Here is a 17009-nt window from a genome sequence, read left to right on the forward strand (position 1 = left end):
TAGTAATATAAATTGATGAACATGATGGCATATATTTGATATTATCTAGCAAACTTGCATATATATATACATACATACATACATACCTTTTGCTACTATTTGCTGTAAAACAAACCTTGGAAATATACTTGCAGATGTATATCAGAGTAGAGGTCTATGACTGTACACTCCAGCATTACTCACAAGTGCGAGAATCTGAGAATCATCAAAATGTCCATCAGTAGTTATATATGACCAGACTATGATAAGTTACACAATGACATACCATGCAGCAATCAACAAAGTTATTCTAGACATAATAAGAATTGATCTCTTCCTCACAAACAAACTAAAAACGCAGCAAAGATAACAATTCTTAGAGGATAATTTCATTCTTATAAAATGCAAAAATATATAATTTCTTTTCGGTCTATACTGGTTGCATAAATGTGTACCTTGTAATTAAGTATGCATTTTTCATTTTGTGTGTGTGTCCATACACTCGCTGCAGTACTAGGCACTTGCCAGTGGTGTCTAGAGTGGAACATCAGGAGTCTCACTTCATCACTCTTCCACCAGGTCTCCCAGGATTCTCGGATCTCTGGTCCCCTGAGGGGCTGGGGTTGCAGGAGTGCATGGCCATGACCAGTTGTTTACATGGAATTTGGAGATTTGAATTCTGGCAGTCTCAGGTTCCCCTCAGGTCCTTATGCTTGCACAGAAAGCACACTTAATCACTAAGTCATCTCACCTGCTCTGTTGTTCTTTAAATTGTACAGAATTGATACTTGTCTTCTCTGTTTGTTGTCTCACAGTTTTTGAAATGATAATGAATTTCCTATCATTTCCTTTCTCTTGGAATCTTTGGGTGTTCTGTTTGTGGGTATCAAGGGTCTTGAAATGATATGTACTTTTTGATTCATATTTTATTGGATATGAATATATTATCGATTCAATAGTCTTGTAATGTAATTCGCAAGAGTGCTTTCAAAGACAGAGTGAAGATGAGGGCACAACATTAGATAAGCAAATGGCCTGGCTTTCCTGAATTCTGGGCATCTAGCGCAGTAGGCACTCAGTGGAACTCAGGTGATGGCTGCTGCTGGGCTGAGTCAGAGAGGAATTTTGGATACTTTATCATCTGAAGAATTATTTACCAGAAGCCACCTGCTAGATAAGATACAGGATACTGTGAAATCTAGGGGGTCCATGATGTTTTTCAGCTAATGACATTTGGGTACATGGTTCTATTTCTCCTCCTCCTCCTTCTTCTTTTTATTCGAGGTAGGGCCTCACTATAGCTCAGGCTGACCTGGAAGGACTCTACATTATGGAACTGTTAGCCAAAATAAACTCTTTTTTTTTTTTTCAGCAGTTGCTCTGCTTTATTCACAGAAGTGAGAAAGTAACGGATAAAACTGGTATCCTACCGGCTTAGTGAAAATGAAATTAAATTCAAGGTGCAAAAACACTTCATTGACTAAAAATAGTTATACTAGAGTACAGGTCTTTTTAAATCTTTCCTATTTTCACCATTATTTTTATTCATTATTCAAGATCAAAGATGCATATTAACATTTTCTAAACTCTCTTCACCAATTTGAAACTCCAGAAGCAACCACATTTGGTACTTTTGTGCTTATCTTTATACACTTTATGCATGTATGCATGCACATGTGTGCATACAAAATAAGAGAGTACATCCTACTAAGTAGTAGAATTCTGTGCAGTAATTTTTAATGATGCTCACTGTAATATACTGATATGCAGCAATGGTATCACATATGAAGAGTTGTAGACCATTTACAGAATGTTTTATAGACATGTGAAATCTTTGGAGAAACATGTTGCAATGGACTAGCTGATTTTGCTTTTGAAAAATGGTCTTGGGAAAGCTTATCCTTGATTTCATATTTGCCCACTCATGGTTTTAAACAGGTGACTGGGCACCTCGCTTGATGGCATTGTTCTGAAATTTGGTTTCCCTTTTGTCTAGCTAAAAATATAAATTTTATGTTCTTTTACTGTTCAAGAAGTCATATGATTAAATAGTTATGCTATTTTCCAGCTTAAGCAAATACTTCAATTAAGGGGGTAAATACTTTTAAACTGGCAGTGAGGGTCATGGTTGTTTTTCAAACATTTTGTATGGATTTGTGGGTTATGAGTCTTGTCTCTCCCTTGTCCTAGAAGGCAGCAGCAAGTTCTAAAGTCTGTCTTAGCACTGTAACCCACAGACACAAGGGGTCTGTGCAGTGAAGAACAAGAACTTGCTGTTACTGAGTGTCAAAAGCAGAGGAGAAATTGTGAATGAGGAGAAAATAAATCCCTCCTCCAAATAATTTTCTCTTTATAATTGGAATCAGAAGAAAGGAAGTGAATAAGAAATAGAAACAACAGAATAAATGTGACATGGGCAGAGTTACAGGTGATTCACATAAGGTCCTTTCTGGGATTTCAAGTACTCTTTACAGAGAAATGGTGATGCTGATAGGAGCAATTTTCACTCAAAATAAATTAATATGCAAAAATAAATTTAGTAATACTTGCTCAAATACTGCTGTATCTGTCCACATTATACAAAACCACAAAGAGAACGGAGAGAGTCTTATGTCTTTTTTTCCTCTACTTTTCTTTTCAGTTTTGGACATATTTTCATTGGACAGGCCAGCAACTCACAATGTAGCTCAGGCCAATTAACTTGACGCAATCCTTTTGCTTCAGTCTCCTAAGAGCTAGGGAGCTACTCTGCTTAGCATCTATCATAAGTCTTCCTTTAAAAGATGTAGCTTGGAGCTGGGCATGGTGGTGCAGTCCTTTAATCCCAGCACTGAGGAGGCAGAGGTAAGAGGATCGCCATGAATTCAAGGCCACCATGAGACTACAGAGTGAATTCCAGGTTAGCCTGGGCTGGAGACCCTACCTCAAAAAAAAAAAAAAAAAAATTTAAACATGGAGCTGGCCTGTGGGGTGGGCCGTGGCGTGTTCTAGTGCCGCTCTGCTGGCAGCACTCAGCATGCTTTTGCTTTTCCTACTTTCTCCCTGCTGTGATGGAGATGTGATGACCAGCTGCTGGCTCCTGCCATGATGAGACTTCCCCTCAAAGCTGAAGGCTGGAAATAAACCCTTTCCTTCAAGAATGGACTGATGTTGCTGGCGTACAAAGGGATTCTGGGTCGCCTTAAAGTTCTACCCTCAAAGGCCTTTTCCTGTGGAACTGGGGGGGGGGGGGGGGCGGCCGGGGAGGATGTGCTATCACCTGACTGAGGAACACAGTCCATTTGGCCACACATCACAGGCTTGCTGGGCTGGCGCTCTTCATATTTCTCCAGCACTTTATAAGAGCTGCAGGTCTTTAACAGTCAGCTGCCCCTCCTTACAGCCTTCTTTGTTTCTCCACCGCATTCCTGGTCCTTCTTCACTTGCTCAGGAAAGTCACTAAGATTTCTTTTAATGGAAACAGTGTTTCCAAGGCCTTAGTGCCATGCAGAAGTGCTCATAATGTGGTAAATTCTGCTCCAGAACCGGGCTGTTCCCTAGCAGGAGAAATATGTCCCAATCACAGTCACCTGAGGCTTGTACTTAAATTTAAAACAACATCAACGTGGCTTTTCCTCTCTTTCTTTCTCTTGTAAATTGGAATGTCCTAAAATTCCTGTATCTCTTAGCTATCGATTTTCTTTGGAAAGCCATAATGACTGCAGCCTCTGCTGTTTGTTATATTTACCTCTGAGGGGAGCTTTCTCCGTCTTATTGATCCAGGAAGGTCTTGCATTTCTCTATAAAGAGAGACTGTTTGAAACACCCCTCAGTGCTTCAAGTATGGAGTGGGTGATGTCATACGTTGGAAAGATATGTCTCTGAATCCTAGAGAGCCACATCAGGATATGATAAGTATAGGGCCAGAGATGTTATTAACTTTCTGGTGCCCCAAGGGCCAATCTCCAAGATTGAAATAAAATTCTAAATCTGGGAGAAACATGCTTCAAGTCACTGAGAAGTCAAACTGGAGCTGAGCTGGAAGACTCATTTCTGCTGATGAGCTGTCAAGATGCTGGAAAGAGCTATGCAACTGTTGGGGGGTGGGGGAAGAGTCATCAACAGTTCTAACCAGCAGCAAACCTTGCAAGCTTTATGGCTGGTCAACCAGGCCAGAAGTGCCAACTGATACAATGGTGAATGTCTGAGAGAAAACTAATTGCTCCCTGATTGGACTAGAGGCCCTCTATACTGGAGGGAATTCCTACTTGGTTCTGAAAACTTAGTGATGCCTGTGGTGGAAGAGGTCATCATAATCCCCAGTGAGGAAACTACTACTGTGGTCTGGCAAAATGGATGTGTTATGCCCATCAAACTGCCTCCTCTTCCTCCTCCTCCTCCTCCTCCTCCTCCTTCTTCTTCTTCTTCTTCTTCTTTTTCTTTTTGGATTTTCAAGGTAGGGTCTCACTCTAGCCCAGGCTGACCTGGAATTCACTATGGAGTTTCAGGGTGGCCTCGAACTCACGGCAATCCTCCTACCTCTGCCTCCCAAGTACTGGGATTAAAGGCATGCGCCACCATGCCCAACTTCAAACTGCCTTCTAAATGCCTACATTTATGCCCATGTATATTTTTAATATTTTTATTTACTTATTTGCAAGCAAAGGGAAATAGAAGGGAGTTCAGACAGAGAGGATGGACACACCAGGGCCTCTAGCTACTGTAAATGAACTCCAGACATGCGCCACTTTACATGGATACTGGGAAATCAAACCTGGGCTGTTGGGCTTTGCAAGTATGTGCCTTAACTGCTGAGCCATATCTCCAGCCTTATGCCCATATATTAATGCTACTCTCAATTTTGGTTAGAAAAGCTTCTCTTTTTAGAGGTTGGTGATCACTAAATGACTCAAAACTCACCAAATCATTGAGAAGTGACAGCGTTCAGCACTAAGTGAGACATCTCTATCACATCCTCCAAGATTCAGGGACATTGAGGGAGAGGTGTCAGGAAAATGCAAGAGTCAAAAGAAGAGGAAGAGTGCTTGCAATGCTGTTGTCCAGTCACAAAATGGACTCGATATTCATGACTTCACAGTGGCTGACACTACTTACACAAGACCTGCATGATAGGGGGAATGGTGCCATAAAAACGGAAGAAAGACTTGTTGGAAAGAAGGGGTTCAATGAAGAGGGATCATGAAGGGGGAAATGACAGGGTGATGGGAGGGGACCATGATCATGATATATTGTCTATATGTATGGAAGTTGGCAATAATAAGTTACAAAATTAATAAGCCTGGGAGGAGAGACATTTTGCCAATGACAGCAAATTTTCAGAGAACATTTTTGAAGTCTGTGTGTTTCCCTAAAGATCTTTTATAAATGTGGTTATCAAGAATCATGTGATGAGCAATGTCTCTCCTCTCATTCCCCCACTTTGTTTAGCATTTGCTGGAGATTGATGCTGGGGACAGGAGCAAAATCTTCTTGGATCTATGGTTCCTGGGTTGGACAAGAAAGTTTTCTGTCAGGACTGAGGGTCCTATTTGGGACAGCCACAGTGCTCACAGTATCCAGGTCCTTTCAAAATACAGGTAGACTGAGCCACAGTTCACCAGCACACGGGACCTCTATCTTCACATGGACAGTATCATGCATCCTATATCTCACCAAAAGTGATCCATCTTTTCTGTCAAAAGGAACACAAATCCTAACTTTTCAGGTAAAACAGATTTTACTATGACTTTGAATAGTGATTGACCCGGGCATGAAGGGGGGCAGTTCTTGACCCTCCAAATTCACTACAAGTGGAAATAGCAGACAAGGGGAGGCTACCTGCACTGCTGGGGGCTTGTCAGGGCTCTGAGCATTCCTGCAGCAGGGACTGGACTCCCACCAGCAGGGCTTGCAACGAAGGTAGCAGCGGTGCTAGTTCTCGTGGAAGGCTCTTTATCTCACACATGGTTTTATCTTAAACTGATATGTTTTACTAAACATTACCAAAGAATAGAAGAAAAAGTGAAGCCCAAGACAAAAAGCAATGGAGAAAAACAATATATAACTGAAAGTATAAGTTGAAATGGTAGACCCCAACAAAAAGTTCTGGAAGGGAGGAATATACAAATAGAAATTGGAAAATGAAATAAACAAAGGAATAACAATAAAACTGGACATGAAATTATTTTCAAATATACCCCTTTTTGAGAATGGAAAAAGACTGATCATATAGTTTCTACTGTCAAGTATCTTGTTAAATGTGACTTTGCACAGCAGGCTGTTGAGCCCTGCTGACTAGTTGCATTTAGTGGAGAAAAGAGCAGATGGAAGCCAGCACAGGGTCTTCCAGGAAGGGAAGAAGGGCTGAATATATTCAGTGCTCAATTCATTTACATGTCTCATTTTTTTAACTGCAGAAAATAGTCATAGATTTGGGGGCTGGGCAGAAATGATAAGCTAATAGAAGAAACATGTCTCTGAAAGATCTCATTATTTTCATGTGAAAAAAAAATCTATCTGTAAGAATATTACTTCTTTTGCTGCATGTGGTGGTATATGCCTTTAATCCCAGCCCTTGGGAGGGAGGCAGATGTAGGAGGATCACCATGAGTTTGAGGCCACCCTGAGACTACATAGTGAATTCCAAGTCAGCCTGGACTAGAGTGTGACCCTACCTCAGAAAACAAAAACAAACAAACAAACAAAAAACAACAAAAAGAGTATTACTCCTCTCATTAAATCATTCCATCCTTTCCATCAAAAAAAAAAAAACAAAACCTGTCATATCAAGCTGGGTGTGGGGACACAAGCCTTTTTTATCCCTGCATTTTGGAGGCAGAGGTAGGAGGATTGCCACAAGTTCGAGGCCACCCTGAGACTACATAGTGAATTCCAGGTCAGCCTGAGCTAGAGTAAAACCCTACCTCAAAAAAAAAAAAAAAAAAAAAAAAAGTCATATCCACTGTCAACACACAGTTTTCCTCTTTAAGTCACCAAGAAACCAAATGATTTCACTTTCATATATTTCTACTCCAGAGACCTTGTGATTAGTCTCTTTGCCTCTATCCTGTCCCTTCCTCCTCCCCTAGTAATCTTCCTCAAAAAATTTAAAAAGCCATTTCATTTCCCTACCATGCTGATAGGTTGCAAAACAAAATTTTAGGGTGGTCCCAAGGCATTGAAGGACTTTTCCCTTCTTCATTATCCCAGCCACCCTTACAACCCACTGGAGTTAAGGTCCTTCTCACGTCAGTCTTCCACGTGCTGTTCCTTCTGACTGAAATGCTCTGCTCCCTACTCTGCAGTATTCAGTTTCTCAAAGCCCTACTCAACCTAACTGCTTTAAGCTAAATCAGATTTACCACTTATATTTTTACTTATCTCTCTATATATTATATATATTTACCACTTATATTCTTATCTATCATCTATCTATCTATCTATCTATCTATCTATCTATCTATCTATCATCTATCTATCTTATTAATAAAATGTTTGCACACACAGGCCACTTCTCCCCTGCCAAAATTCTGCTGAGAGTCTTTGGTGAGGTTATTGGAATTCATTGTGGGGACCAAGAGGCCTCAGTCAGTCTCTGCAAGGATGGGGGAAACATGGTTTCTCAGGCTATTCCCACCCACCCTGAGGCTCTTAAAATCTTTCTGCCTCCTCTTCCTCAATACTCTTTCAACCTTGGTGGGCAAGATAGAGAGCTGATTTAGTGTTGCTTTCTGTATAGACTCTGGATCTTGAGTTGTTGTTTTTTTTTTTTAACATTTTATTTATTTGTGTGTGAATGAGAGAGAATGGATATGGATGTGCCAGGGCCTCTAGCCATTGCAAAGAAACTCCACAAGCATCTCACTTATGTGAGTACTGGGGAATGGAACCTGGGCCTTTAGGCATAGCAGGCAAGCACCTTAACCACTAAGCAATCTCTCCAGCCCTGGATCTCTGTTTTCATGAGGTTTAAGTGATCATAGAGTCTGTTGACATTTTTAGAAAAAAACCCTATTTATTTATTAATTTATCTATGACAGAGGCAGAGAAAGAAGCAGATAGACAGACAGACAGATACATGGTAGGTAGGTAGAGAGAAAGATGGAGAGAAATGAGCACACCAGGGCCTCTAGCCACTGCAAAGAAACTCCAGACGCATGTGCCACTTTGTGCATCTGGCTTACATGGATACTAGGGAATAAAACCTGGGTCCTTAGGCTTCACAGACAAGGGCCTTAACTGCTTATCCATCTCTCCAGCCCAACCATGTCCTTTTATTATGTGAAATGCTCCATTTCAATCCCTTCTGGCTTTTAGAGTTTCCACTGAAAAACCAGAGCTCATTCTGATGGATTTACCTTTGTATGTAAGAAGCTGTTTGACTTTTGCAGCTTTCAGAAACCTTTGTTTTCAGTGTTGAGAGTTTTAATTATAATATGTGGGAAATTTCTTCTCTGGTCCTGCCTATTTGGTGTTCTGAGCATCTCTTGTACTTTGATGGGCTCTTTTGTGATGTTGGGGAAATTTTCTTTGATAATTGTGTTGAAAATGTTCTCTATACCTTTGGTCTGTATTTCTTCCCCTTCTTGTATCCCAATGATCCAAATATTTGGTGTCTTTAAGGAAGGTGAGGGCCAAGTTTCTCTCATATCTTGTGTACATGTTTTTTGAAATTTATCATTGCTTTTGCACTGCTGAACTATTTCCTCTGTTTTGTCCTGAAGTTTTGAGATATGGTCTATTCTGTTGGTGAGGCTTTCTTGGAAGACTTTTAATAGAGTTATTTCATTTTGGGGTTTTCTTTTTTTTTTTCCAAAGTATTTTTGTTGTTGTTGTTTATTTTTATTTATTCATTTGAGAGCAACAGACAGAGAGAGAGAGAGAGAGAGAGAGAGGAGAGTGGACGCGCCAGGGCTTGTAGCCACTGCAAACGAACTCCAGATGCGTGTGCCCCCTTGTGCATCTGGCTAACGTGGGTCCTGGGGAATTGAGCCTTGAACCAGGGTCCTTAGGCTTCACAGGCAAGTGCTTGACCACTAAGCCATCTCTCCAGCCCCCAATGTCACTTCTTGATTAGATTTGCTAGTTGTTTGTTGGCGTTCATTCCTACATTTGATTATATCTTCATTGAGTTAATTCCACTGCCTATCGATATCACTTATTTATTGTTTCTATACCATTTCCTTTCTCCTTCTATCAAGTTCTTTTTGATTGTCTTCAATTTGTTTGAGACGTGTATTGAGGGTTTTTTGCTAATTTTTTTCCATTTCTTTGAGCCATGCTTGGAGTTCATTCTTGAATTGTTTTTGTTCATTTTCTTCATTCAACCGTACTTTAAAATCTTTTGTGAGTTGTTTATTTCTGTTCTCAACTAATTCTTCCATCCTTTTATTTATGGTCTCACTAAGTTTACTGAATATATTTATCATAGCTTCATTTGGGGGTCCTAAAGTTGGAGTTTCCTCTATACTTACAATGGAGGCTTCCATTACAGGGCTGGGAGACCTGGATTAGGACATTTTGGCTTGGTGTCTTGTGTTCTTTGTTTTGCATTGGGGTTTGCCCATTTTAAGGTCATTGTTGGGACTGTGGCAATTAGTATCTCTTGGGGAATGTGCATTACCTTGTTCAGGTTTGGCCAAAGTAGGAATGGGAAGGTGGTATACTCACAGGTTTTGACTGGGTGCTCTTGAGCCTGAGTGGGTCTTTCTTGTGTATTCACTCTCCTGGGAATTTTGGGTAGGACCTTTGAGTCTCTGGCCAACTCCATGACCAGAGAGGACCCTGTTGTCTGATATTCCTTTCCTAGTCCTTGGTGGTGGGCTTCGCTGTGGTAACTGGATGGAGGCAGGACAAGGGGATAGTAGGGACCCCACTTGGAGGTTTGAATTTCAGACATGGTGGTTATGGGTCCTGCTTAAGTTATGAGTTTGGGGTTGAGATGATTGGAGGCAGATCCCTGCTTTTGAGCCTGCTGCATACATCTTGTGTGGTGATCAGGAAGTTCCCTACCTGCCCAACTAGGGAAGAGGAAGCCATGGCCTACTCTTGCTGCAATGCATGCCAGGTCTCAGCTGACCCATGCCAGCCACAGGGGAACCAGGAGCTGGGTAACCCGGAGGCGGAGAAGTGGGAGCGCAGTCCCACTCATGCTACATGCAGGGTCCCAGCCACCCCTCAACAGCCACTGGGACTACTGGAGCAGGGTAACTGGAAGTCCAGACCTGCTCATGCCACAAGAGGCCAGGGCTTGCTCTTGCAGCAATGCAGAGGGTCTCGGCAACCGCACACCAGTGGTGGGGGAGCCCAGGCCTACTCACACACTTGTTTTACTGGACTTCCCTATTCTGCTGAAGCAGTATAATGACTAGCTGGTTGTTTTCATTACATTATCCTCTATTCTTTTGTGAATCTTTAAATTTTACCACAAGAATCAGCTTTAAAATGTTACCTCTGAGCTTAAAAACTAAACATCAATTGCTGATAGTCATCCTAAACTTCAAGTTTATTGAACATTTTCCTTTTCATAATTTCTGGATTGTAGTCATATTGGAGCCATAAAAAGCCAAAATATTTGAATGACTTGGCTGGAGGCCCATTGTGTATTCATGGTGGCAAAAATGCAACTTTCAGTTTCTACTACGCTGTCATCAGCAAAAAATGTAAGCTTGAAATTAACGTCAGATAATGTAACAAAGATCTGAAGGTCAACTGCTGGTTCCTTGTTTTGGCTACTAGTTTTTTGTTTTTTCTTGAGAAGAGTTCTATAACACAAATCTAAGATTTCTTTCTTTTTTTTGTTTTTAATTGAGGCACATTCAAACAGACTGGCCTTTTTGTAATGCGAGAGAGTGAGAGTGAAAGCAAGAGAAAATTGGTGCTCCAGGGCCTCCAGCCACTGCACTTGGAACTCCAGTGTGTCCCCTTGTGTGTATGTGTGACTTTGTGTGCCTGCATCACTGGGTGTCTGGCTTACATGGGACCTGAACAGCAAAACATGAGTAGTTAGGCTTCGCAGGCAAGTGCCTTAACAAGAAGCCATCTCTCCAGCCAAAATCTAGGATTTTTAATCTTGCTACTTTGAGAGAATCATTTTTTCTCCCAGTTTTGTTACGTTTAGTATAAGAAAGTTGACTTTCTATTTCAAGCTCAGATCTAAAGCTATCACAGTATGAAAGGAAAAAAATCATAATCCACACCAATGTTTATTTTTTAATTGAAGCAACAATTCAAAATAATTTTTTCCTGTTCACTTACAAGGTCATAACTCAGGAGCACTGTTTATACCAGTAGCATCTACAAAGCCTAGGACAGGAATCACTACATCCCCCTCAGCAGATCTGATACTGTTACTCTTCTCTTTTTTGTTAACATATTTGTGCAACATGCTGTAATACTGGTCCTTCGGATTGAACGTGTACAATGAGGAAATCTGCTGCCACTCTTTAACGCTTGGGGTGTTGCATTCTTTGGGATGGGCACGCTCAAAGAAACATCTGATGTTCTCCTTTGCCAATTCGGTTGCATGCTCTGTGGCTTGACTTTTAAGAATCTGCTGCTCCTTTTCCAAATAGATCTCCCAGAATTTCAGTTGCAAAAAACTAACTGGTGATAGGCATCGCATGACAGATGTAAAAAGCAGAAGGCATATAATAACGACTGCTATCAGGAACCAGCCCAGCACCTTAAGAAAACACAACAAAATAGCACTTCAGTCACTCTGTAAATTACAAACTTTCCTCAGATAAAGTCTCAACTACCAGTTACGATGTTGGACACTTTTGGTCTCACACCCTTAAGAGTCAGGACTGGCAATAGCCTTCCCCTCCCAAGTACAACTAAATTGCGGTCATACTCGGGTCCCCAAGGAGGAGGTCATCTGGCCCTCTAAGAACTCAAAACGCAGCATTTCTAGGATCCTGAGAAGAGAGGCATCCAGTCTACAGAGCCTCAGCGCTTCCTAAACCCGGGAGCCCGTGCGAACGGTGGGCTTGGAGGCCGAGGTCGCAGACCCATTTTATTGCAACCATATTTCTGCTTTCTCTCGTCTGGACAGCTTGACCTAACCAGGGGCATGACTACAGAGTGCGTTTTGCAAGAACACCACCGCGACCGTGCCCCGGGGAGCCTAACGTAGGAGGCGCAGTCTGCCCCGAGGTGCACCTAGCCGGGCCGAGGGGCGACGAGTCCCGTTTTTTTTTTTTTTTTTTTTTTCCGGCTCCATCTTTCCCCTCCCAGTGCCAAGGGTCTTTTCGACCTTTCCTTCCCGTTCCTGAAATACCGCATCCCGCCACCCGCGACCCCCGCAGCACCAGACCTGCGACTGCGCCCTGAGCTCCTTGCGGACGTCCTGCGCGGCGGGCGGCGCCCCTCCGCAGGGCGCCAGCGGCAGGTCCTGGGCGCAGCGCGCGTCTCGGCCGGCGCACAGGCGGCTGGCCAGCGCGGGGCTGCCGCTGGCCGCGCACTCGTAGAAGGAGCCTCCCAGCAGCGCCACGGCCACCCAGGTGAGGGGCGCGAGCGCGGCGGCCGCGCTGAGCTGCGCGCACACGAGCGCCGCGCGCAGCCCCGAGCCGCAGCGCGCGCGCGCCCCGGGAGCGCAGCAGCCGGTCAGCAGGCGCCAGGTGCGCGCGCTCAGCACGTAGCCCAGCAGGAAGAGCGCGAGCGCGGGCGCCAGCAGGAAGACCAGGCCGTAGGGCAGGTTCCAGGCGGCGCTGCACGGGCACTGGAACACCACCGCCGAGAAGATCTTCTCCCCGCCCGCCGTCAGCACGGTCACCAGGCCGTAGCTCAGGGCACTGTGGTACTTGAGGTGCAGTTCCAGCACGGTCTTGAACTTGTCCATGGGTTCAGCTCACTCCTATGGACGGGGAACACCTCCCCCCCCGCCCGCCCAACCCCACAAGAAGCTTCTGCCTCTTCGCTGATCTGCTTGTCTGTCAGATCAAGACTGGACTGGGGTCTGGGGGTTTCCCCCTTCTGCTCAGAAACAGCTTTAGGAAAGGGAAGGTCTCAGCCCTGCTGAAGTTTCACTTTCTCATTTCAAACAAGCCAGCTCTGGTGGTCAGAGACGCCCACACTACCGCCACCCTCATCCCCCTCCCCCCGCCCCCCGCACCCTCATTGGCACCTGGGAACCTTGACTGACCTCCAATGGACCCATTCCTTTCAGCCACTGCTTATGGTGCTCCCTCAATTTAGGAACTCTACCGGGAGAACAATATTTATTTTCTTGTCACCCTGCTTTCCTGACAACAAATCGGGGCAGTTGTTTGTCCTTGCTGACCCAGCTCAGCCTCTTGAGCAAACAAGGGGAAAACACGAAACTTCCCTCTATTGCAGTGACCCTAGTTCCAAAGCTAACTTCCAGTTACAAAGATGCCTTCCGTTTACAGGAAACAGACACAATTTCAGTTTTTCTGTCATAAGCGAACTCACAGCAAAGCCCAGAGCAAAATCAAATCCTAGTACTACTGCCATGCTCTTTTGCCCCAAGGTGGGCGCTCACAGTGAATGAACTGGTCGGTGCTGCAGCTATATTCTGTTGGGGATATGTTGCAAAATGAGGTAAGTCCAGAAACATCTCTTCTTCGCTTGCTCCATACACCTGCCTAGCTACTGCACCCACCATCGGTGACCAGCAAGGGACCTAGCACACAAATTCTAGACTGGTGTGTGATAATGAGCTCCTCTTTCCACGTACATGTTAGAGGCCAACTGCAGATCAGGGTCTTCGTTGTCATTCAAGATAGCCGAGGACCTACTCTCTGAGATTAGACTGCGTCAGGTCTGGCATTCTTTAAGCCTGAGGCAAAACATTTTGGTTTGGCCATAACTAACATCTCTAATCCTCCATCTTCCAAAATATCATCCTTCCCTTGTGCCTTGGTAACTTTCCTCATTGGCTAGACTCTCCTTCCTTTCTGTCCTACACCTCTCAGATGGTTTCTTCCTCATCCAAAGTTCCTGTACTCCCTTTAGGAATTAATCTAACTCTATAACACAACCCTTTTACAGATAGCTTTATCTAAGTCTTCTTTAACTGAAACCCAACCAAAGGGAAAAAAAAAAATCAGCTTTCCATCCTCCGGAATAAAGTGTATATATTCTCCACATTTCTGCCATCCAAGTACCAACTAGGCACAACCCTTCCAAAAGCATACAAGATGAGACCCTCATATTTCTCACACCAAGGAGAAAGGCTAGCATTTTCCTGATTACCCTCTACAATGTCCAATCAGAGATTTTCCAACATCTTATAATAGTTTATCTTTCACCAAGGCTCAGAGCCATCCAGCACCGTCTCCTTTCCCACCTATCTGCTACCATCTGTTTTCATTTATTTTATCTGCTGATTAAAGAATTAAAAGGCAGGAAAGCATGGTGGTACACAGCTTTAGTCCCAGCACTTGGGAGGCAAAGGTAGGATGATCAGGAGCTCAAGGTCTCCCTGAAACTATATTGTGAATTCCAGGCCAGCCTGGGCTAAAGTGAGCCCATACCTCAAAAAAAAGAATTAAAATGCAGGAATATTTAAAAAATATTTTAAAGTAAGAGGTAAAGAAAGCCAAGAGAATAGAGTCCTCTGGCAGGAGGAAATTCCAGAGCTGGAAAATCTCCAGGTGCCATGGGAACTGGGCTTTTATGGAATGGAGGAAGACTGCCCATCCAGAACCCATGATTGGTCAGCAAGATGAAGGTGCTGGTTGGTACATGTTGCATCTAGTACTGAACAGGACCCAGAAAGCCAGCCTGCCCATGGGAAAAATTCACCCAAGCCAGAAAGGAGAATGCGAGGTCACCCTCTTCACCATTTTGGATTAGAATATAGTCACTTACCAAGGGCACTTTTCCTTATCTTTCTGCCTAGCCAAGGAAACTGCCTGTCCCCTATCATGTCTCAGAACTGGTCAGTGTGGAGCTCACAGCCCAGTCTTCAGCAAGGGTGCAGCCAGCTTGACATTAAGTCTTCAAGACACCCCTCTTGGTAGACTGACCTATAACCTAGTAATAGTAATTTGTCCTCTGCAGAAAAATATACAATGAAGGACAGGGTCAGGAGAATCATAGGAGAAATTTCATCCTAGAAGGTGAAAATATAAGCTGGATGCAAGCACAGTAGTAACTTATTCCAATTCTGAAATGATACCTGTAGGCCCAGAATGTTTCTTGGTTCTCAGTCCTTTACTTTCTGGAGTGTTTTCTGCGATACATGTCCTGAGAAATTAAGTGATGATCTTAGTATATATTCAACTGGGTAAAGACCACAGGTCCACTTGGGCTTATGGTTTCTCTGATTCTTAGTCCCTCTTGGAATTTAGTGTGCATCTCATCACTGCTGTCTGTCATGGCAAAGAGAACTAGACACAAAGTAACCAGGACTCTTGCCCATACCTTCAATAACCCCTATTTATTTTTCTTTATTTCTATTTTGTTTGTTTTTTAAAAGTGGAGTCTTGCTTAAGAATTCACTATGTAGTCTCATGCTGGCCTCAAACTCATGGTGATCCTCCTATGTCTGTCTCCCGAGTGCTGGGATTAAAGGCATTCACCACAACACCTGGTGTTTTTCTTTTTTTAAACTTATTTATTTATTTGTTTTATTTATTTATTTTTAATTTATTTTTACTTCAAGGCAGGGTCTCACGCTAGCTCAGGCTGTCCCAGAGCTCATTCTGTAGCTCCAGGCTAGCCTCAAATTTACAATCCTCCTACCTCAGCCTCCTGAGTGCTGAGACTAAAGGCAGACGCTACCACTTCTGGCTGACTCCTGTTACTTAATAACTCTCACACTCTGCATCCTTCTAGGCACATATTTGTTTCTTTGCCACATGTGATAGTTTTATAGTATTTTATATACTTGATTACTACTTCTTGTTTACTCCCCAAGTAGATATTAAATTTTGTGAGGGTCTGACTTAAGCCTTTTTTGTTTACACAGGCAATAACTGTCAGGAGTACCTAGAACATTGCAGATTGATAAATCTTTGTGGGAATAATGAGTAAATGAACGAACAAGAAGCAGACTTGCCTTTTCTCTTCTCTCCCTGTAGTCAGCACCATGCCTATTTTGTTACGCTCAGAACTCGGGCCCCTTTGCAGAAGCTATGCTCATTGGAGCATGCTACCCAGATCAGAGCAGAAAGCATCTTGAAATTGCCAACTTTGTGACAAATATTAGACAGCCTATACACAGAGGAACAGTGCAACACCCAGAAGAAGTCAGAGACCTGGGAAAGGTTCCAGGTGCAGGTGAAGAACCATTTGTACACCCACTCCCACCCACTCTCACCAATCACCGGGCTGCCATGAGGATGGTAAAAGTGGAGGCCTGGGTAGAGCTGGGACTCTCCCAGGACTTCCTCCCAGCTCAGCTGTTGTGTTGATTCATCAAGGTTGCTAGTTCCCTGATTTCTCCACTCCCTCCCATACCCACACACAACTGAATTACTTCAGGGAAGACCTTTTTCTTTCTTTTTTTTCTTTTTTTTACTTTAGCTACAGAAAGCAATTGAAGAGTAATTACTATTTTTTTCTGCATTTTATTGGTAGATTTTTAAACTAGGTTTTACTTCCTTTCTTGATCAAGGAACCAAGCCTGAGTAGGTTTTGTTCAGAGCTCAACTCACAGCCCAGACTGTCTAGGGCTCTGCTTTGTGGTGCCAGGCATCTGCACTGCACATTTTATTAGCTTGGATTAGCTACAGTGAGTCTTCTGTCTCGACTCCTGCCTCCATGACTGTTGATCCAAGTCTCCTTCCTAAGTTTCTGCCTCCTACCATTTGTATTGCTACTCACACAAGTTCAGGCCTTCCCCGATGAATTTCTTTTTGACTCTGTCGCTGACTAGACATGTGAATTTGGGCAAGCAAGTGGGTCCTCTGTGCCTCTCTCCTCTCATCTGTAAAGTGAAATACTCTCACCTGGTTCACTGGGTGTCATAGAAGTTAAGAGTTGATACATATAACTTCTCTTATTTTTACATATTCAGTTTAGATTTAACTATATTTTTTCAGTATTTCCTATCCATGGTAGGTTTCATCCTCTAATACAGA

The 17009-nt window shown here is 43.3% G+C and overlaps 1 protein-coding gene and 1 pseudogene across 1 annotated transcript; both read right to left on the bottom strand.

The window, feature by feature from the left end:
• Positions 1–2990: 2990 nt before the first annotated feature.
• LOC101594860 lies at positions 2991–9856 on the bottom strand (annotated as a pseudogene).
• A 1287-nt stretch (positions 9857–11143) lies between these two features.
• Positions 11144–12911, bottom strand: Calhm6 (calcium homeostasis modulator family member 6). The gene is made up of 2 exons (XM_045155150.1): positions 12275–12911; positions 11144–11641 (listed from the first exon to the last, which is right to left on the bottom strand). Exons 1-2 carry the CDS (start codon positions 12797–12799, stop codon positions 11219–11221), a joined length of 948 nt encoding a protein of 315 aa, XP_045011085.1. The 5' UTR covers positions 12800–12911; the 3' UTR covers positions 11144–11218.
• Between the last annotated feature and the right edge of the window lie 4098 nt (positions 12912–17009).

The sequence above is a fragment of the Jaculus jaculus genome, chromosome 7, assembly GCF_020740685.1.
Source record: "Jaculus jaculus isolate mJacJac1 chromosome 7, mJacJac1.mat.Y.cur, whole genome shotgun sequence".
Classification (NCBI taxonomy): Eukaryota; Metazoa; Chordata; class Mammalia; order Rodentia; family Dipodidae; genus Jaculus; species Jaculus jaculus.